Source organism: Ixodes scapularis, unplaced genomic scaffold (assembly GCF_016920785.2).
Source record: "Ixodes scapularis isolate PalLabHiFi unplaced genomic scaffold, ASM1692078v2 ptg000022l_1___fragment_2___debris__unscaffolded, whole genome shotgun sequence".
In the NCBI taxonomy this organism is placed as follows: domain Eukaryota; kingdom Metazoa; phylum Arthropoda; class Arachnida; order Ixodida; family Ixodidae; genus Ixodes; species Ixodes scapularis.
Window position 1 is genome coordinate 80,135 of NW_024609891.1, and position 22,348 is coordinate 102,482.

General features: G+C 44.1%; 1 protein-coding gene across 1 annotated transcript; it reads left to right on the forward strand.

The window, feature by feature from the left end:
* Positions 1–2,796: 2,796 nt before the first annotated feature.
* LOC8027168 ((3R)-3-hydroxyacyl-CoA dehydrogenase) lies at positions 2,797–20,366 on the forward strand. Its single transcript, XM_040218725.3, has 3 exons — positions 2,797–2,979; positions 11,994–12,187; positions 19,968–20,366. Exons 1-3 carry the CDS (start codon positions 2,820–2,822, stop codon positions 20,364–20,366), a joined length of 753 nt encoding a protein of 250 aa, XP_040074659.1. The 5' UTR covers positions 2,797–2,819.
* The last annotated feature ends 1,982 nt before the right edge of the window (positions 20,367–22,348 follow it).

Below are 22,348 nucleotides of genomic sequence, written 5' to 3' on the forward strand. Positions count from 1 at the left end.
CTACAGCGCGAGCTTTCGCTCCACGTGCTTTAACACGCTCGGTGACCGATGCGATGTGAAGACAACTCGCAAGAACAGTGCGAATCACAGAAATCGAAACTCTAAAGCCGCGGTCGCAGTGCTTATAAGGCAATCTGCAGGCAATGTGTCTGAGGCTTGTTTCTTCCCTGTATGGGCGCTCCTCATCGGTCATACTAATCTTGTCTGCAGACATATATTCTGAGCCTAGTGTATGAAGCGAACATGCTTTGAACCTGATTGAGCCGTGTCTGCCGACACTTCTGTCACCATGTCCGCGGCGTACACCGCTCTCTCGCCTGCGTCGAACGGTGCCAGAGCCCTATCCTCGGCAAAACTCGCTCATGAGTGCACTCACTCACCTTCGCCGATCTGGCGTGAGATGAGGGTTAGTGAGTTTGTAAGCCTAAAAAAACTCGTAAGTTACAGGCTTGAGTGAGGGGCGTGAGTTCGGGGATTTCGTGAGTTCGATGAGTTCACTGAGTTCATGAGTTTGGCGAGAGGGGTGAGTTTGTGAGTTTGGTGAGTTCGTGAGTTTGGCAAGGCACGAGGTATCTGAGAGGTCATGGGTTCGATGAGGGTTTCCGGGGTTACGTCGAGGAAGGGCGGGACATGTGACATTTCCGTTCATTTCCGGTAAAGTTGAGCCGACCCTCGCTTCGGAATGGCGCTGTTAGTTTGTACAGCTGGTTCTACGAGTGATGGAAAAGCAGAAAATGGTGCCTATTGATTTATCTGCGCTCTTCAGCTTCGGCTCGCTTCGCGGCGGCTTGGCGTCGTCTTTTGCCGTTTAAATGCTGCTCTGTGGCCGAATAACAAGAGAGGGGGTACGGGTTTCCCGCTCGCCTCGGCCGCTCTCGTGTAGGCTGCGAGGCACTGATATACGTGCAGCGTTTTGTTATTTCGTGAAGGAGGCAAGCGGGCGCCGCGCCGCTACGCCTGAAGGCAGACGTTGCTATTTAGAGTGCGCTCGTCTTATGCATGGTGGCTAACCCTGAAGGCAATATTAAAGTAAAAGCCGGCTGGGAACTGTCGCGATTCGCCTGTACACTTGTTTATTCACGTTGTAGCCTGAAGTTGTGTAAGAAAGCACGCACACACGTCTTCGTGCTCGACTACGTCCGAAATGCCAGACTCGTTTGTAACTGGTTTAAAAAAGAAACAAACTTATAGAGCACTTCCATTTTACGTGAAGATGGAGGACCAGCGAAGCTGTTATTTTTACGACTTCTGACGACCTGAAGGGCGACTTCTGGACAACCTCGAGGACGACGCCTAGGATGACCTCTCGGACAACCTCAAGGACGACTTTTAGGGCGACCTCGAGGACAATGCCTCGAGACGATAACAAGGGATCAGAACCTCAGTATCTAATAATGCTAAGGAAGGCTGACTCACGCTGGTTGGACCCCTCTTTTTATTTTTATTTATTCATACTTGCCACGACCAATGTGTAGTTTTCTGTCATCACCCGCGGACGCACTTTTCCCAAATCTTAGCGCATCACAGCTTAGCTGTAAAACTGCTACATTTATTTGGTAGCATATAAAAGTTCATTCGATTGAGGATTGTCATAGAACAATGGCACACGATAAGTCTCTAGTTTACAATCAAAGAGACATGAAAGGATTGTTTTGCTTTCACTAATATTGGTGATAACAGATGGACGTTCCTAACCTGCTATCCGACACCCCGTTAGTCGCTCAAGAGGGGGCCATTGAGCAGAGTCGGAATACTGGCAGCACGGAGAGAGGGGATTGTTTTTTCCTTGGCCGTAATTACAACTGAACCACAAAAGTGCTTTCTTCACTTGCGGGTCAGGTATAAACAAAATTCTAAAACTTGACTAATTTCAATCAAAATCAACGATTGACGTAATTTTATACGAAATACCGCGAGAGACTAGCTAAATTACTGTACCCGTTAGGCTTTCCGTGCTGTAACTCAAAGACCTAACGCCTCATCCGCAACAACGGTTCTTGTTGATGCCTTGGTCTCGCAGAAATGGCTCTGGAAAGGCTACGAATGACGCAGTGCCATTCGATTCGAGCCACAGCTTGCACACCTGGAGTTTAACCCCGGAGAAACATCCTGCGCTGTGATGTAAGCGCGTGATACGTCACGCTTAGCTTGTGTCGTATCGCTTTAAAGCCGCGCTCCCTCCACTAATATATTGTACAAAAGACAGTCCGCAGACACCGTCTGAAGCATGTTGCTTGCTTGTATGACGGCCCTGTAACATTGGTCGTACAAAAGCTGCATGCATACATGTTCGAAGTACGTAAAAAGCAAACGTGCTTCGACCATGCTTCACTCGTGTTGTCCGATAATTCTGTTATCATGCCTGCAGGCAAACGTTGTGTCTTTTGCATGATGTACGAGCAGGGTGACCACGTCTTTACAGCCACAAACTTAAATAAAAGCCCAAGATGCCGAACTTGCTATAACGGCCGCCCATTAAAGTGCCCGCAAAAATAAACTGTTCGTGAAGTTTGTCGCCGAAAAAAGTGCGTCATCTGCAGTACCGAGAGTATAAAATGTTTGCCGAGCAAAGCGAAATAACTTATCACTACGGCCTGAATAAAAAAGAAAAAGAGGGGAAAACATTATGATGCTTATAGTGAGCCGCTGTTCCGTTGGAGCAGAACATCCTGCCGCGCACCTGCGTTTACTCGTACACGCAAAAACTCACGTGATAGCCCCAGATTCGAGCAGAGGCGATCCAGTTAGCCGCCTCGTCCTCCCCGTTTGCCATTTTTTTTTTTGCCACAGCCTCAGTTTTCCAGACTTTCCTGAAAGTCATGGCTTCGAGATTCTTCGAGGGCCGGCTCGTTCTGGTGACGGGAGGTGGCAGCGGCATTGGAAGATGCGTCTGCCACGCCCTCGCCCGTGAAGGGAGTCGGGTCATCGTGGCCGACATTGACTTGAACGCGGCGGAAGCTACTCTCGGGTCATTGCCGGGTAAGTGTGATGACGGTCCCGAATGAATTCTTTCCCGCTAGTCAGAGGACCATGCGTGCCTAAAGCCGCGGTGACACTGCTAATACAGGGTGTCTCAAATAGCGGCCAGGCTCTTTAAATCGACCGCAAAAATCGGTTTCTTAACGATGCTTTTGCAGCGTTGCCCTCAGGTACTGCATTTTTCTATAAAATTTGCAAAGAGCAAATCTCACTCAGGAAAAAGTAAAAAAAAAAAAAAAAAGGTAAAGGCTTATCTTTTATGGAAACACAGCGAAGCCACCGGTCTGCAAACAATAGGGCGCCCTATTGTTGATGACCGGTGGCTTCGCTGCGTTTCCATAGGAGTTAAAGGGAAACTGAACCGAAATTTGAATTTCGCTAGATAAGACCTCAAAAGCTTTGAACGGGACGCTACGAACTCCAAAACATCTCTCATGCGTTGACACCTCAAACAGATGGCCGTACTTTGGGAAAGAAGGGCGCGATCAAGCGAGGGCTATGACGTCACGATCCTCCTAGAGCAGTTGAGAATGAGGGGAAGCGGGGTTTTCTCCTCCTCGCTTTGGCTTCCGGACGATGCGAGGAGGAGAGGGAACGAGAATCATGACGTCACATGCTCGTCGGCCATGTTCAATCGCGCATTCTTTTTTTTTTCTCCGAAAATACCGCCATCCGTTAGAGATATCACTGTACGAGTGGTGCTTTTGGGTTCTGCGGCGTCCCGCCTATCGCTCCAGCCCTGTTTTGTGAGCTCGAAATTTCGCCTCAGTATCCCTTTAAGCCTTTTTTTTTACTTTTTTCTCAAATAAGTTTGCTTTTTGTAAATTTTATAGAAAAAATGCACCACCTGTGGGCAACGCTGCACAAAATCGTAGCGCGACAGGTTACGACACCGATTTTCGAGGTCGATTTAAAGAGTCTGGCCGCTATTTGAGACACCCTGTACATCTTACAAAGAACAGTGTGCAGACAGTGTTTGAAGCGTGTTCCTTCCTTGTATGACGGCCACATTGGTCATACCAAAACTGTCTGTCGACATATACGTATGAAGCAAACGTGCTTCCAAGGTGCTTGAGACGTGTCCTCCGATAATGCTATCATCATACCTACAGCGAATACTGTATGTTTTGCGTGGCGTATGAGCTACGCGTCTACGTCATAAAAGTTGCAATTTTACAGTTCATTATGACGAGACGTGGTCAATTTTGTGATTGAGAAACTAGGTTAATAATGAAATATGTCTGCTACGAGCTTCTTCGTGCGGCAACAAAGCGGGAATTTGTCGAGGTGTGCTGCGTGTGATAATTTCCAAGTCCTAACTACCTCAGAAAAAAAAATAATAATTTATTTGAAAATACTGTCAGCCCTCTCTTGAGGGCTATTACAGGGAGAGTATCCATCGTTGTGATGACACATAAAAAAAGTACGCAAGCATAAGAAATTGTCAATGTAGCAGACACTGATGTTCGAACAAGCAATGACAACAATGCACAACCTTGGTCCTCTAAACAAATAAACAAATTGAACAAATTGACCCACATAATTATTACAAATTGCACACCTAAAGGATATCACTTTAAGCTCTCGTTATGTTAACAGCTTTGCGATGGAATCTTCAAAGTCGGTTTCCATCGAAATTTGCTTTTTATTGGGGACGAGCTGTTTTGGTGGCGCCACCTCGCGGCCGCCCTCCTGTGACGGAGTTGTTAGGATGCGAGCAGACGACGCGCCATGTCAAAGCACGGAGTAGCAGTGTTAGTTCGCATCTGTGCCGATTAAAAACGGTCTATTTAATAAAAAAAAAAAAAAAAAAAAAAACGTGTATAACGTTTTTTGTGAGAGATCTTCCAAATGAATAACTAGAGGCATCGAAGTTGCTTTTTATATTAAAAAAAAATCTTTAAAACGTCAAAAGCGGGTTTGAAGCTTCACATTGCGCGGCGTGCGTCAGGGCTACTCACAGCCTCTCTGTTGTTTTTTTTGTTTTTTGTTTTTTTTTGTGTCTGTGGAGGTTTTTGTAAAAAAAGGTTTTGCATTTACCAGAGTAAAGGACGTTTTGTCTTCTCAGCTGTGCACGCGCGCACAGTTGTGCTGCAAAGCGCCGCACACTTTTTTTTTTTTTTTTTTTGCCGATACCGACGCTTCTATCCAAGTGTGGCTCGACAGCTGCTGCCGAGCAAAAGCTGGTCAGGAACTGACGCTTAGCTCCTCCCGAATCGAATACGCGGCAAAGAAGTTTGTCACACCACGACTTGTGCTCGAAAGAAAAGCGGGCATTTTCATAAATACTTAAATTGTCAAAACACACCCCGGCAAATTGAGGCGATTGATTAATTTGTTCTATTCAGTTTTTGCTAAGAACCATTTACAAACTTAAAATCACTCGTTGAGAAGTACATTGAGTATTATGAGTATTTGGGTTCGCAAAATTAAACATACAAACGATAGTAACTTATTGGTGTATTTCCTCTTTTGGGACGCTGAAGTGTCACCGACTTATTATATTTAAGACTTCAATGGCGAGGGAATCTCGAACGTTTCACGTAGACCGGGTGAATAAGCAGATATTTAGTTGAGCCGACACCGGAGGCAGCCACCGCTACTGCCAGTTATTTCGAGGAAATGTTTGTTTACTAGTTTGCAAAATTAAAAAAAAATTAAAAATAAATAAAACATCTTGAAACTAATAAAGGACCATCACTCACAGAACACATTGGAACCAACAGGGTACACGGAGTCGCTTTCACAGAAGTGTTTACACACGCGAGAGGTTTTTTGAATTTCACTCTCCTATTTTCACTTTGGTGAGACATTACTTTCTCTGTTTTATTTTTTCCGAATCATAATAATAATATTAATAAAAAAGTACATTCTATTCGCCGTGGTGGACGTTGTAGTGGGATAAAGCGCTGTATATTCAATTTTCATCATCTAGCTTTTTGTACTGGTAGAAAACAACTCACCACCATCCGAGCACTTCGATACTACAGCGCCAAAAGTGTTTTTTTAGCACGACTGTGCGTGCCACGGTTTCAAGCTTTGGTCAAATGTCTTACAACAAATATCACTCCACGGAAAAAAACAGAACGCGTGAAAGATGCTTTGCCGGGCGCGTTACCCAAACAGAGCATGAAGCGAGCTGACGAGCCGAGTGACCCAAGATCTGCGAGGTCTGTCCCAGTCTGTCCTACCGGTGACGTCATAAACGATGATGATGATGGCTAGAAAAGCGCCCCCTGTAGTTCGCGCACGCCGCCAATACACCGGGCGCGCACTATCGTCCTAAAAATACGTTACGGATACACCATTTTACTCCGAGCCCTACCACAGCCGACGCCACGACTGGAGGGAGCCAATCGAGAATGGCCAAAAGGGAATTTTCTAGGTGATCGTAGTATGTGTGCGCAGGGTTGTGAAGTACCTAGGTGAAGGTAACTGGAAATCGGTAGCTAGGTACTTTTTTTGTACCCGAGGCACAAACCTAGGTACTTTCATTTCTCGGTATCTATATCTGTATCTTAGGTACATTTTCCAGTAACTTGTAACTGAGTGAAGTTACTTTTTACAGGTAATTTTTTGTTCACTTCGACAAGCTGGTAAAAACTAAAACTCTTGAAGTATTATAAAAGGGTAAGACAGCGCAGAAAGACACGGACATGGAAGATGTACTCACTCGGAGCGCTGAACCGCTCCGTATGTGTACATCTTACCTGTCCGTGTCTTTTTACGCTGTTTTACCCTTTGAGTATGCAAAACCAACTAGCCCAACTCACCACTGTGCATGAAGTATTAACACACTACCATGTGCCGTGATTAACATTTATTTGGGTACGACCTGGGAGGCACTGACTTGATCGAACGACGTTTTAGCGAACGAAGCCCCGCCCATGATATTTTATCGAGCGACACTTTAGCGAGTGGCGGTGTTCATTTGAGCGAACAGTGGATTAGCGATGCCGTTCTAGCGACACCAACTTATTGAAAGGCTTCGGAACTCCATTTAGGGAAAGTAGCGACCTGCTACCTTAATCTCAAACGAAATTGGCTTCATTGCCTATTTGAAGCTAACATTATACACCAACTCATGTTTACAAACAAACCGGAGCGCCCCTAGCGGACGCCACCGGCGCCGCGCATGCGCGGTGGACGGTGGGCAAAAAGCTCGCCGTCGCCCATAAACAAACCATTCAATTGCGTTGTTGTCGGCGTCGGTGTGAGTCCCCGTGCACTTTTTCGCGTTCGAATTGTTGACTCTACATCCTCTTAACAATGTTTAACTACTTGAGCGGCTTCAGCAAAATTAACGAGGCTCGTTACACCGCGAAATTTTGCGTGAATAATGTGATGTGCGGCGATTCATTTCACGTGGACTACGCAGAATGGGCGCTAAAGCCTGACTCCCACGATGAGATTTATCTCGCTATTTTCAGTCGCGACGTCGCTCGGGCTGCAAAAGCGTGGACCGTAGCTGAGATGGTGGACGTCGATACTGAAAACCGCAAGTAGAATCGGGCATTACAAATCGGTGACGGCCACTGCCACTGGTAACATGATCAACATCTTGTATCTACTGTTTACACTTAGCCTACTTACCCCAACCAACCTTCAAAAGTGTTTTGAGGCCTGCACTTACTTCTTATCGCAATTACCGGGTCAACGTTTCGTTTACGGGCTGCTGTCGTTTGAACGAGCTGACGACAAAAAGCAGACAAGTTTGACAGAGCAGACGATAGTTCAAACAGATGCGCAATGGAGTGCGGGCAGGAGGCACCGCGTCCCGCGTCAACAAACCATTGGAATGTCACGCTGTCGGCGTCTGTGTGAGTCTGCATACTCTTTTCGCGTTAGAAATGTCGATTTTACGTCCCCATATGTCTTACCACTTTAATCGCCTGAGCGAAATTATCAAGGTTCGTTACACCGCTAAACATTGCGTAAATAATTTGAAGTGCTGCGATTCATTCGTATGAACGCCGCAGAATGGACGCCAAAGCCATGATGAATATTCTTCTAGCTCTTTTCGGTCGCAACGTCGCTCGTGTTGCAAAAGTGTAGAAGGTAGCAGCGATGATCGACGTCGATGCTGAAAATCGGAAGCGGGAACAGACCAAGCCTAACAAGTCGGTGATTTCCATTGGTACCTATGATCAATATCTTGTATCAACTGTTTACACCGAGCCAACTTAAGTCTTTTGAGGCCTGCGATTACAGCTTCTTGCAATCACCGGGTCAAAGTTTGGTCTACGAGCCGCTTTTGTTTGAACGAGCAGACGACAAAAAGCAGACAAGTTCGAAAGAGCAGACGATCAGGCGGCCGTGTGAATTTGAAGACGCACTGAACCCGCGGGTGGTCGGACACCTTGGCGGTTTTGTCTCGTTCATGTTGGAACAAAACAAATACATCTGGCGACCACAAAGTGTTGCCCGCACAAGCAATCGTAGTTCGACGGCGTCTGGTTTGACCTTTTCACGGCCACTATCCACGTTCTCAGACAAACGGAGGGGGCAGAAACACATGAAAACTGATCTTCAAACCTTTCTGGACCCTCTTGGTACAGCCCCGTCGCAGCATTTCGACAAAAAGGCAGGTTTTTTGTCTGGTTTCTCCCAAAAGAACGCGAGAATGCATGTCTCGCACCGCGACTTCTGCCCACCACCCCAGACCGGAAGTGCGACCGACGCGCCACCACCACGGTGTGACGAAGGAGAGTTGAGTTGGTGTATACCTATTAAAGGGGGGAGATAACTTCAAAGATGTACGTAGTTTCTGTTGCCTGCATCTTGTCCTGGTGGCGGCTCTCTTCTGCCATAAATATAACATAAAATATAATTGAAAATAAATTAAATTACAATCGTACAGCAATCGAACATCGCATATATAATAAAGTTTCCACCTCATAAATCGGACTTAAATATTGCAGTTATCAAAAGTAAGAAAGTTCCGAAAAAAAAAAAAAAAAAGCTTGAAGCATTTTGTTTGTTGTTGCAAAGGTTAGGTGCATATGCACTCCACTCATGCGTTTCTTCATGCGGCTGACGTCTTCTCGGCCCGTCGACATCAGCATCGTCTCTGCGGCATCTACAAGAGAGTTTCGGCGCTTTTCGCCTAACATTGTAAACACTGGAAGCTGTGGCCTCGGCGGACCAATTGGAGCGCATAGGAATAAGGCACGTGAGAACTTAATTCTGATGTGGACATCGCATTTACGCCAATAAAGCACGTTTATCAAACTCGTTTTTGTGTGTATCCTCAGTATAAAAAGCTTTACTCCCAATACATCCTGACCAATTTGGGGGAAATAAGTAGAGTATCTTTGAAGTAACTGTACCTGTACCTAGGTACATCTTTAAGCAAGTACTTAGGTACGTACCAAGGTACCTTGTCGTATGAGTAACTGTAACTGTATCTTAGGTACATTTTTGAAGTAACTTTTACAACCCTGTGTGTGCGTCAACAATCAGCGGCCCAGCCAATCATGCATAGCGAACGCGCCGTGACCCTACGTTTCTACTGCGCATAATTTGGTTTGGCCGATGATAGAAAAGGCAAAAAGAAAACGCGCGCGCTATGACGATGACTTTGGCCGCTGCTTGGGTGGCTCCATTAGATCGTGGCGGTGGTTGCGATTCGACCTAATGGGAAACGAAGCTCTAGTATTTATGGGGGGACGAGTTTGTACACAGTTAGCTCGAGGTGCTCGAGAATCCGATGCCGATTCAGGATAATTTTCGATCCCAGTCTGCCAGTTTCTTTGTATAGAAAAGCAGGTGTAGACCAGAGCAGCCGAACCGAAAATCGAATTTCAGAAAACAACGCACGATCGAAAGGCGGGACGCCACAAATCCCAAAACGTCACTCACAAAGCGGTATCTCGAACGGATCGTCATACTTTTGTAAAAGAAGAGCACGCTCTCCCAAGGCCGAAAAGACGCGTGACCTCGCGATTCTCATTCCCTCCTCTTTTCGCTTTAACTCCGCGAAGGCGCGGAGAGGAAAGGGAGCGAGGCCATTTCTCCTCCTTCTCAAGTCCTCTGCGATAAGATGACGTCAACATTCTCCCTCATTCGCTCCTTTATTTTCCAGAAATACGGCCATCCGTTCGAACTGTGGCTATATGAGTGATGTTTCGCGCTTTATGGCGCCCTGTTGAACACTTCTGCAAGCTTATTTTTTGAAATCCGAATTTCGGTTCAGCATCCTTTTAAACGTTGAAGGGTGCCTACCAAATTTGATGGTCTCTTTATTGGTTCTGCCCGTGCGTCCCCTGGCGTGTAATTAATAAATATCTTACCTATTATCATTATTATCATCATCATTATTATTATTACCTATTTGTGACAATTGGGGTGTCGTCTCTTGGTCAGTGTTGCGAAGTTATCGATTTTACCGCTATGTTTAGCGTTTTTTTTTTGTCGTTTAGCGGGAACAATAGACATTTTCTGACCGGTGGGATTTACAGCAGTTTTCAAGTCACGTTAGCGACTTTTTCCTGGCGGTCTTGAATGCTTTCGAATTTACATTTATGAATCATAAATAACATAATTTCTGCGGTAAGCTAGAGTCATGGGGCTGCCAATCTTGCTTTCTGACAGCACGATCGTCAGTGAGAGTAACGCTTGCGACTCCATTGAGATATTACAGTGCGAAACCTCAAAACATGCATTAGCTCATTTCTGCGTCAATATATGAATTTCTTTTCCAAGTCTGCCAGATGAAATGTGCCCAGTGAAGTATGCATAAAACCTTGAAAACATGGTGGCAATAAAATTCAAAGTTTCTGGTCTGGTTACTGGAAGCTCCAAACAGCGTTATGCTAGTCGTACACCGGAAACAGTATTTTTTTTTTGTTCAAATAGTTGAATTTGGTGGCTGAAGCTTTGAACTGTTACGAGATGTTGCACTAAAGATCAGAACAATATGGCGGTGTACGTCGGCAGGTATGGAGGACAATACACCTGGTCACACCTGGTAACAGTAAGGTCATGCAACGTACATTGTTCTTTGTAGAGAAGCGCCCTGCGTCAAACAACGTAGCTCGCTTCAAAGTTTTCTTTTTATGCATTGCGTTGTTTTTATACTAATTATTACAATAGGTTGTGCGCGCTTAAAATTTAGCGGTTTTTCGTGATTCCTATATCGAGTTTATATTTATTTTTGAGTTGGCAAAACTGCGCCTGATAGGCGGGGCGAGGGTGCCTCAGGTTGCGTCGTCTGCTCACTGCGCCGATCGGGAGATGGCGCCACAAGTTACATTCATCGCTAACTGGGTCGTATGCAAACACGCCCACCGTTCAGGCTGGCGAGTTTCTTTGTCTCATTTTATATAGGAACAGAACTACACCTTCCAATTTCACGAAGCAAAATTTACCACCTAAATGCACATTCGGTGTAGGATCCATGCCGTTTTTCGTGGTTCTTCTTGCAGCGAAGGAGCGCCATGACCACGCTATATTGGTTTGCTGCACCATCTGAAGCAGGATGCTACGGTGGCACCTTGGTGACCCTTGTTTGATTTCGTCTCAGAAAGTCGAGAAATTTCATACCGTAAAGGTAGTTGGAAAAATGTAGAAATTTCATACCGTATGGCATACCGCCATCTGTACCATATGGGCAAAGGTGGTGCTATCTTCTTTATACCCATTAGAACCGGTCTATAATGTGCCATTTGCATTACTACGCTAACATGCGTACGCGGCCCTTCTTAAACGAACCTGATTAAGTATGTAAAAATTAAAATCAAATTAGGGCGGGTTTTACGTGCCAAACCAACGTAGGACCTCTGCTCGCCCCAGCGGAGGGGTGAGGATCCATTTTGAACAGCTAAAGACATTTTGACGGGAAAACAAGGTATCGGTTACACGGTGCCTTCTGTGCGATAAGCCTCTGCCTAATAATGGGCACTTCGGCTGGGATTTGAACCCACTGTTTGGGGATCCGGTGCTTGGCCTCATGAATAGTACAACAGCGTGGATACACATACATGTTGTCTCAGCTGATCGTTTCTCGTATGCAGGTACAAACCACATAGCTCTTCAGGTGGACGTGGGTGAATCGAAGTCCGTGACTGCTCTTTTTGAGAGCATCTCCAAGCTGTGTTCCCAGCCTGCGAGCATCGTGATCAACTGTGCTGGCATGGGAATGAAGACCACAGATCTCGTGGACTTGACGGAGAAATGTTTTGACGATATTATCCGAGTAAATACTAAGGTAATTGTGCTGTCATCGCGGCAGATATAAGTACGCTGCCCATGACGTAACGCTCTTCGTCTTTTTTTTTTTAATGTTATTGGCAGAATATTTAAGGGACAAAACACTGCGGCGCATCAGGCATAACGATGATACATGTTTTGAACCACGGTTAAAAGCGCTAAAAAAACAACCACAAGAGAGAAGACAAAACACGGGCGCTCCCTTGTGTTTGTCTACTCTCTTGTGTTTGTCTTTTTAGCGTCTTTAGCCGTGGTTCAAAATGTTTATCAACGACTAGCCCAATAACAAGTACATTTAGCGATGACACATTTAGTTGTAAATTAAAATTTCCAAAACATCGATATATTTGTTAGCTCTGCGGTCAAATGATTAGTAATTTCACGCCGTGCTGATCGAAGACATCTCGGTAGACTTTTATTCCGTGAAAATCGCTGAGCTTGTTTCTGCTCAAGTCGAGCTTCAAACAGGACTTAATACCTCCAGATGTAAAGGAGTTCCTTCTTTATTCGTGTTTTATATCTCTTTCTGGCGAGATACCGTGCCTTGGTACCCCACGATACTCAAGCAGCTGATTAGGTTAGTCTGGTTTCCAGTGTATATCAAAAAAAAGAAAGAAAGAAAGAAATAGCGTACGTTTCATTATAGTTTGCTTAAAGTTTTACAGATTATGACGCATCCGGGATGCAGAGTGTGAAACATAAGTTAATGTAATTATATAATTCATGTAATTAAAGAATTCCTAGACGCAGCGCATTCCTACAAGCGGCACGCCACGTCTCCCTTTTGAACACGGCGTTCCGGTGGTTACATCACGCTCCTCCACTGCGCAGGCGCTTCGCCCCCGCCGGCTGCACGGCTTCCGTGGCGAAGCATCTGCGTTGCTGTGCTTTTCTTTGTATTTTATTTCTGAGGCGCGTCCGCTTTGACCTGGAGCGGTGTGTGCTTGATGACGTATTTTTATGCCCATCTTTCGGGCACAACCCCGACGCAACCTTTTCGCGTAATGGGACATACAAGGCTTTCGCCTTAAAAGTGTTCACTACATTTCGAGACCAATACTTTGTAAGTGGAGGTAAAGCGTTGATTAGGGCCGACCTTTGTCTATTCCTTTTAAGCAGCGTGCTGCTGGTTGCACTGCTTTTACGCCTAGAAGAGTAATGAATCGCTCAAGACATGTGCCTTAAAATAGTCGGGGCTTGTTTGAAGAAAGACGTCTAGACATTATCTGTTAGCACAAAGCATGAATTTTGTCATACGATCGTACTAAAGGCCGGTAGGTAACCCTGACTCTTTTTTTTTTTTTTAGTTCTAGAAGTATAAATTACGGTTAATATTTCTAAACAAAAAAAAAATCTTTGGTTTGTTGCTGCATAAAGTACAGTATTATATTTTAAATAAAACCACCACCAATATGATTTAATTGTCTTTTGCCATACGCACCTATAGTAGAGTGTTTCGTGACAAAGAACACTTAAGAATAGCAAAAATGCCTGAATGGCAATCATTCCCACGGAACAACATAAAACACAAAATAATTTTTTCGACCCTAGTTACATAGACGTTTTTCGCTGGAAAATCAGAGAGAAAATCGGGTCGGTGTTTCAATGTGAGAGCGCGCGAGCATAACCTGTCGGCACGAAGCATTTGGGCGGTCATCTTGCTGAGCACGTTAAAAGTTGTGGGTGTAAACCGCTTTTGAATTTGACCAAGTTCCTGAAGAGGGCAAAGGACGAGACAGAAAAGAAAATTACAAAGGCGTTTTTATAAAAACAAAAAAGAAAAAAGCGGGACACAAGTGCGTCAGCATATCGTCGGTATGTCTCATTGACAAAGAATTATCCTTTCTTAATGGTTTTATCTGAAGATATGAGCGTATGGTACACACGTAATCTTAATGTGTAACTAGTTTTTGTGCTCTTTTATGTCCGCAAGTGATAGTATGTATTGTTTGGTTGGATGATGCGATAAACTTAGTTGGAAGTCGACGCCAGTCCTTTAGTACCTGTGCTTTTTTTTTTGTCCCTGTCAAGTTCGCGCTATTTAAATCATGTCTAATACGAACCAACTAGCCCCATCAAAAGTCGCGTTACAACATAGAACGCGAATGCAGTTTATAAATATATAGAGATGACGTCAGTTTTTTGCCTGTAACAATTATTACCGACGGTAAAAAAATTGTTTCTTTCTTTTCTGTCAATTGGAAACGCACTACGCCGCTTACTTAGGTACATAAAAGATGAAAGACGTTTTACAATTCTCTGTAATGCCGAATTAGGGCGCAGCTCTTGAGGAGGAGGGAAGGGTATGTGCCTCCTCCCCATCTATACCCTCCACTCCTCTCCTGTTCCCCTTCCATTTAGCGGGATATTTCGCTAAATGTCGCGCTAAATTTAGCAGGGTAATCTTCCCAGTAAATTAAGCGGGAAATTATTCCACTAAATTTAGCGGGGAAATTTTTTTGCTAAATTTGACAAGAAAATTTTTCTGCTAAATTTAGCGGGACAATTTTTCAGCTAAATTTCGCGGGGATATTTTTCGCTAAACTTAGCGGGAGAAGTTCTCTGCTTTTTCTGGGCGCGGTTACGGCAACGGCAACGGCGACGCCGTTCAAGCCGGAATCGGGCGCTTAGGAGCTGCGCTCTAAAACTGAGAACGTGAAACTGTTATTGAGGAGGACGCACAGACCGTCTCCTAGTATTTTAGAGCGCAGCTCTTAGGCCTGATTCACATTTGTGAATCGGCGGGCGAATCTGCAAGAATTCGGCCGCCGGGCGCACTGTGCATTGCCGCGGCCAATTCCTCTTTGGCAGCAGTGGATTAGCTGCAAGTGTGAACCAGGCCTTAAGGCTGAACTCATGGGACGAATATGCCGCGAATAACCGACGAATTTTGCCCGGCGGCTTTTGCTCTGCGCGTGGTATCAACACAGTGGCTGCTACGTCGCGCGCAAATCGAGCGTGACGTCGAGCGGCGTTCGCCAGTTATTCGTCACAATTCGTTCCATGGAGTTCAGCCTTTAGGCGCCCGTTCCCGGCTTGAGCGGCGTCGCTGTCGCCGTCGCTGTCGTCGTAACCGCGCGTTGCATTATGGGACGTTTCCCATAATAACGTCACACGTGACGTCGCGTGTGACGTCACAAAGGCAATATTTTCCCACTAAGTTTGGCAGAAAATTTTTCCGTTGAATTCAGTGGGAAAATTTCTTCGCTAAATTTAGCGGAATATTTTTACCCTCGTGAAATCACACGTTACGCCACTCAACCCGGAAATATTTTTCCGCTAAATTTAGCGGGGAAATTTTACTTTTGTGACGTTACACGTGATGTCAGGTCTTATATCAAAAGGGACGTCGCGTGTGTCGTCACGAGAGTAATATTCTTTCACTAAATTTAGCGGAAAAACTTCCCCGAAAAATTTAGCGTGCAAATTTTCTCGCTAAATTTAGCGAAAAATTTTTCCGCAAAATTTAGCTGGAAATTTTTACCCTTGTGATGTCACACCTGGCGTCACGTAACGTCACACCTGACCCTCCTCTCTGTACCCGTCCCTCCTCCTTCTCAAAAGCTGCGCTCTAATTCGGCATTACAGAGAGTTGTAAACGTCTTTCAGTTTTCTTTCCTTGTTACTCTCTATACACGTTTTCTGTTTCCTGTCGTTCTCAGTCACGTGGGTTCCGTATCTGGTATGCGGGACGAAAAATTAATAAAACATTTCAATCTGGAATCTGCGAGAAAAGATGGGTGAGGCGAAACAAGAATGTATGACAATCACGCATTTTTCGTAAACACCTGCCAGCAGTGTGGAGAGATTAAAAAAAAAACACGATGTTTTACCGCATACCAGAAGGGACGGCATTCAAGATGGCTGCGCTCTTGTGGAAAAGGTGTATACAGCTGCGCCCGACGGCTCAGTCGATGACTTTGGGTGGGATAGGGACGATTGTGAAGCCGGTGGCGACTCGGGCGAGTTGTTTCAATGCAGATAACATTAGTGAAAAGACGGTAAATGAGCCGGTGAGCTGGCGGTAATTAATCATGTCGTCCGATGTACCTGTAGCGCACGTGGTAAATCCATATGAAGTGTCTTTTTCTAGCAAGACAGAACAAACACTGAGGAATGGCCCGAAGTATTGTGTGGACGTAAAATCCTCAAGGATAGATGTGTTCTCTGCCATTCATTCTATATCTAAAATGACAAATCATGATAAAAAAAGCTGGGTTCGTGGATTGTACTGTTGATCAAATGGATAAACCAATGTATAACACTTATCGAGATGAAAAGAGAGATTCTCGTTTCATAACCACTGCCGTGAGGGAGCTAGAAATGGGATCCCTCCGGTTGTTGTAATCTGACAAAAATGGCATGTTTGACACTTTTCCAGAGGCAGTGTTTCGAAAATAGTCAGAGGAAACCATCAACACGTCTTTTGTTGAATGGAAAGGGGACATTAGAAATATTAGAAGGTAAATTGTTACAATCGTAAAGTACGATGAGATGGAATCTTTAGCTGAGCAAGTAATAAGCCAAACAAAATCTTCGTTAAGTATAAGATGCTTATTGAACGATCATAAGCCTGATATGCTCCTTTTCACTGTGATCAACGAACTTGGAACGTGGCAATGTAGCGTCTCAAAGTTTTTACAAAAATGGTTGAATGTAGTTCAGTTAGAAAAGAGCCTTTCACTAAGGAATTCGGAAGCATTAATCGATGTTCTAGAGGGGTTCTATAGAAAAAAGTGTTCTGTATTCTCCATGCACATCAAGTATTTATTATATTCACTAGAGAAAGTCCGCTTTTTCCAGAGAGTCAGGCGAGTGCTTAAGTTGAATTCGGTAAACTTCTCAGTCTAGGATAGGCATCGTCGTATACAGTTTTCCTTCTTTTCTTGAATTGTACCTTCAGGCGACAGTTGTTGAATATAATTGTCGGAAATATGTTCAGAGGGATGGCGTGTGCATCGGATCATCCATGGCTCCGAGACTAGCAGAAATCTATCTATAAACACCTTAGATAGCTCCGTAACTGACCAGGTAAACGAGAAGAAATTGGATGGTTGCTTTACAGGAAGGTACGTTGATGACATTTTCATTTGTGCTTTTCAAGAGAATTATGCTCAGGGCTTGAAATTGATCGCGAGAACAGCAGCCCCGGAGCTTAAGTTTACATCGGAACAACCTGAAGATAGGATCTTGCAATTTCATGATTTACGCATACACGTAAAACAGGGTCTTCGCTGGGAGTACGGGAAGAAAGCCGCAAAACCGGTGTTAAGTAGAAATAGTTGTCACGCTAAAGCGGTAAAAAAAGGTGTTACAAACTCCTTAATAACAAACGCGTTGCGCAAATCGTGCACTTATTTTATGGGCAATACGGTGAAGGGACATTGGATGAGGCTATAGAAGCTGCAGGATATAAAAAAAATCATAGAAAAGGTAATTGGAATTGAAGTTTAAAGATGGCCATCAGCAAAAGGAACAAACAAGAAAGATGATAGCAGTGATCCCGTCTTTCCATGGGATTTCCCATAACCTAAAACTTTGCGCCAAAAAAGTTTGGAGTAGACGTAGTATTCTCCACAGGTTTCAAAATGAGCAGGTTGACGCCATTTCAGTCAATTCATAGAGGCTGCCAGAAGGCTCATCGGGAACCTTCAATTTCTTGCGTAGACAGTGCGATGTATGAGATACCGTTAGCATGCGGGTTCAAGTACGTAGGACAAACATCAAGATGCGTAAACGACAGGTTATTAGAACATAAGCAGAAATGTGTCGAACTCAGAAATCGCAAAATACATTTAGGAATGCAGCAATTGTACTGCGTACGAGTCAGAGACAAAAGCTCTACACAAAGAGCAGAATGATATAAAGAGACTCGGTAGTGAAAGAAACAATATAGGTCTACCGACAACTGCGTAAGCCTTGCCTTGATGCAGCTTGGAAGCTACGGCAAAAAATTCCTCAGAATATAAACAACACCTCAGATTGTTGTTTTTTTTTTTTTATTAGAGAGAAAGATATTTGAAGCGCTGTTAATATTTGAGAAGCTTTACCTGGGTTAAGGTACAAAGCCCAGCAGTCACCGTGTTCCTGATGTCAAACAAATTTAAGTCACGGAAGCCTCTCCCGCCGCCCTTTGTGGTAGAGGCATTACATTGTGGGTTTGACCGTGTGGTCCCTTGCAAATGTGAATGCTCTCTGCATTTGAAAATGCTTTTAACAAGGAAGATCTCTGCGTTGACGGTGGTCGACAGTGATGGTATTGTGGGTTTGACCACTTGGTCTCCTGTTAATGTTTATGTTTGTTTTGTATTTGACGATATTTTCAGCAAATGAGATATTTGCGTAGAAGGTGGCTGAGAGTGGCTGTGTGGTTGATATAGAATGCTTCAGAGATAAAGCAGTTAGCTGAGTTAAAAAAAAAAAAAAAAACAATGCAGACGTTTCCTTCTGCGTCTGTTCCTTCGACTAAAGGTTTTTCATTTTCTGCACCACAGTCTTAGCCTTAGGTGTTAAACCGCAGATAACAATTTGGACCTCGAGAGTGTAATTGTGGAATGATCAAGAACTTCAAGTTCTTGATCGGTGATTTGAGGGACTCACATCACCGATCAAAGTCAGCAGCGCGTAAAATTTTCCTTTACCTATTTAAAAATATATTTAATACCTACTAGATAAAACGCTGCTAAAAAAAGAAATTGAACTGAAATATTACACTTCGTCTGCACACAGAGAAAGCAGAGATGGCAAACCGGGATCAAAAGAACGGCGCAGTTGGCCGGTTGACCGGTGCGCGCGTCCATGATTGCCGCGATCGATAAGAGGGAAAGAGAGAAATTCAATTGGCACTTGCGGTTTGAAGTCATAAAAGGAATTGATAGCGAGATTTATATACAGCATTTGACATGCATCAAATGCTGTATTGGTGGAGAAATCGTTTAAATTAGTTAAGAAGCCATTAAAGAGTCGTTTCGGGGAGTTAAGTATATCTTTTCTTGTGAATTTCCCCTCTAAGTTTAATAGGGAAACGGACTTAGTACAAAGAACGTGACGCCAATTTTTCCGCTGTATTTAGAGGGAAACGTAATTTATGTACACGTCTCCTGACGTCAGGTAACGTGACATAAATTTCCCCGACAAATGTAGGGAGAAAACTGAATTGGTCTATAGGCCCCTTGACGTTAATTTTCACGCTACATACATAGTGGGAAAACGGGGTATGTAGGCTACGTGACATCAATTTCCCCGCTAAGGTTAGCATGGAATGCACTGATGGGCCGACGGCCAATACATTGGGATCGAGGGATCTGGTAAAAGGCATTTCATGCTTTAAAAAACGAGGACCGTGCACCACTTCGCTATTTACATCATTGAGTCGAGTGTAAGTTTCAAACTTAGGCTTTAGATTTTTTTTTTTTTTTTACTTTCCAAGTACGAGTAAGTCGAGTGCAATGATAAAAATTACAGATGTCGGTGTTGTCTGCAGCCTTTTAAGTATCTGACGCGATAATTTTCTCAGAAGAGTTTACTAGGATGGATACGGTTGGAGGCCAAATGGATAATTCCCATTTGATTGTTAAATGCATAAAATGAAAATGTTACTGCAAACTATCAAAACGTTAGTAAAGATGTACGCCATCACGCGACTGTGAGGTCACGTCGCTACAGTGGTGTTGTTGTCGTTTCGGCGCGTGCGTAGTGCCCACTCCTGGTTTGGGTAAATTTTGACTTATTTGTCAAGAGCGTGTCCGTCTATACGTCATTTTCTTCGATATTTGTAGGGCACATTTCTGGTGAACCAGGCAGCGGCACGGGCAATGACAGCCGGGAGCGTTCGCGACGGCGCCATCGTCAACATAGCGAGCTTGGAGGCCACGCAATGCAGCCCCGGCTGGAGCGCCTACGCAGCGGCCAAGGCGGGCGTCGTGGCGCTCACCAAAGTGGCGGCGAAGGAACTGGCCTCGCTGGGAATCCGCGTCAACTGCGTCCTGCCGACGGTCACGGACACGCCCATGTCCGCACCGGGAAAGCACACCGAAGAAAGGAAGAAGTTGCTGGAGTCCATTCCTCTGAAGAGATCCTGCCGCCCGGAGGAGGTGACCGAGGTCATCCTGTTCTTGTGTGGCCCGGGAAGTTCTTTTATGACGGGCGCTGCAGTGGATATCTCGGGTGGGCTGTAACCTTCGCGCTTGGCACTTCCCTCGCAGTAAAATGTCTGCTTCGAGAACTAATTTTGTTTTGGTTATCAAATAAATAGGCTTGGTTATGTAGGCTAAAGTAAAATTACGTTTGCAATGATGTTTCGATATTATACACGTCCTATCAAAACGGAATGAAACACAAACGCCAAAATACGCGGCCTTTGGTATAAACTGCGCCATCTAATGGTGTATTTCCACCAAGAAGCTTTTCCCCGACTAAACCTGATTATACGTCATCGAGTTTTGAGGTCATGTTAGCCACGTCGAGGATGTTCGCTAACCCTCCAGTTAGCCGGAACCCACGAAAAAATCTGCGACTGTCCTGCAAAATATCTGTCGTCCTGTCGGAGCAACCTGTCCTACCCGTTATTTCCTTCATTTTCGGGGAAGGATTACGGTCAACAACATAGAGGTGTCAGGTGTTCTTTTTACTCTCTCTCTTTTCTTTTCTTTTCTTTGTTTGGTGAGCTTTCGAAGGCTCACGAAACAACTCGTTCGCGAAAATGAAGACTCTGCCTACTCAACTACATGCGACTCAGTCGTGCGAATGCTCGCCCTGTTCTTCCGCATCACGCCCTCCTTCACGCGGCCTTTCCTTCTTGCAGATATATGTCGTACTTCGTTTTCCCCGGATATATATATATATATATATATATATATATATATATATATATATATATATATATATATGTATATGGGTGATTTCATCTCAAATCGTGCAGGCAAAAATGGTCAAATTTTTAATTTCGCTGAAACAAAAATATATGTGATGGCGCCGTCTCTAAAAACGCAGTCGCTACAAACCGCAAGTTCGTCGGATTTTTTTTTGTTCTCGACTTACGAATTTTAAGAGGCCGCGGCGGAAAGCAGTGTTTTTCACATCCGTCCTGGGGCGGATGTTTCCCTCGATCTTCCCCGCCGTGAATTTTCAGTCCACGTCATATTAAATTTTTTTCAAGCACTCTGTGAGCACAGTTAAAAGGCTCGAATGCCATAAATTAAACTTAGGCGTTTTGCTTTTTTTCTGTAAAAATGCGAAATACGCCCCCTCGGTTAATTGTTGATGAACTTTGACAATTCAATACTGGCGATCTACTTGGGTTACATCGATATTTTTTATGTCTATGGAGAGCCCAAAACACGCTTTTTTTGTATATTATAAACTCACTCAGGCTGTAGAAAATTTCCTTTGCGGTACGTTTACATTAATCTTTGGCTAAAACCAAAAAAAGTATCAATTTTAAAGTCGATTTTCTAAAAAAAAAATTTTTTATTTTTTTTTTATTTTTTGTTAAAATGTAGATATGATAGTTGTCTACTCGAACATTACGTCGATAAAGTGTGTATTTTGTTCGTATTTTCTATATTTAAGCCTCATTATTGGAAAAAAAAAAAGACGTCTTCGTTTTGCAAGATCTAAGTCAGACATAGCGACCCGTGCGTTTCTATGAATTGTGAAAAAGTTTTCTTGACTTTTGAATAGCGTTTTGTAATCAAATTATAAACGCAATTTGTGGTACTGAATAGTTATTTATGTTTTGATAAGAGCGGGAAACTACTAGAGGTGGACCTATCGCCTTGCCACCGGTCGAAGCTATATCTTAATAATCTTTTGACGTGCTTTTCATTAAGATCGGAGTTGGGTATATTTATTTCCTTCCCCTCTCCTAGACAATCTCTCCGTCTGTTTCGGACCGTTTCTGTGTCTTCACTTTTGTGTGTTACAGAAGTGAAAGGCAATTAATTCCCTTGTGATTTGTGCGATGTGCGGTGAACAAACCCTAGCGTTTGGTTTCGGAATGAATTGTATATAATATAGCAATGATGTGGTGACTTTCGATGTCTTAGTAATATGATAGCTAATAGCTAGTGATGCTAGTTTACAGTTAAAGTTTAATAAATCGAAACAATATACAACGTCTGTGCCTCTTCGATATTGAGTCTACTAGGCCTGCTGAATT

What these genes read in the sequence shown, in the direction of transcription:
- LOC8027168 (XM_040218725.3), top strand. Translation starts at nt 2,820, where the DNA reads ATGGCTTCGAGATTCTTCGAGGGCCGGCTCGTTCTGGTGACGGGAGGT. An exon ending in TACTCTCGGGTCATTGCCGG is followed by an intron (nt 2,980 to 11,993) that starts GTAAGTGTGATG and finishes TCTCGTATGCAG; the next exon opens with GTACAAACCACATAGCTCTT. An exon ending in TTATCCGAGTAAATACTAAG is followed by an intron (nt 12,188 to 19,967) that starts GTAATTGTGCTG and finishes CGATATTTGTAG; the next exon opens with GGCACATTTCTGGTGAACCA.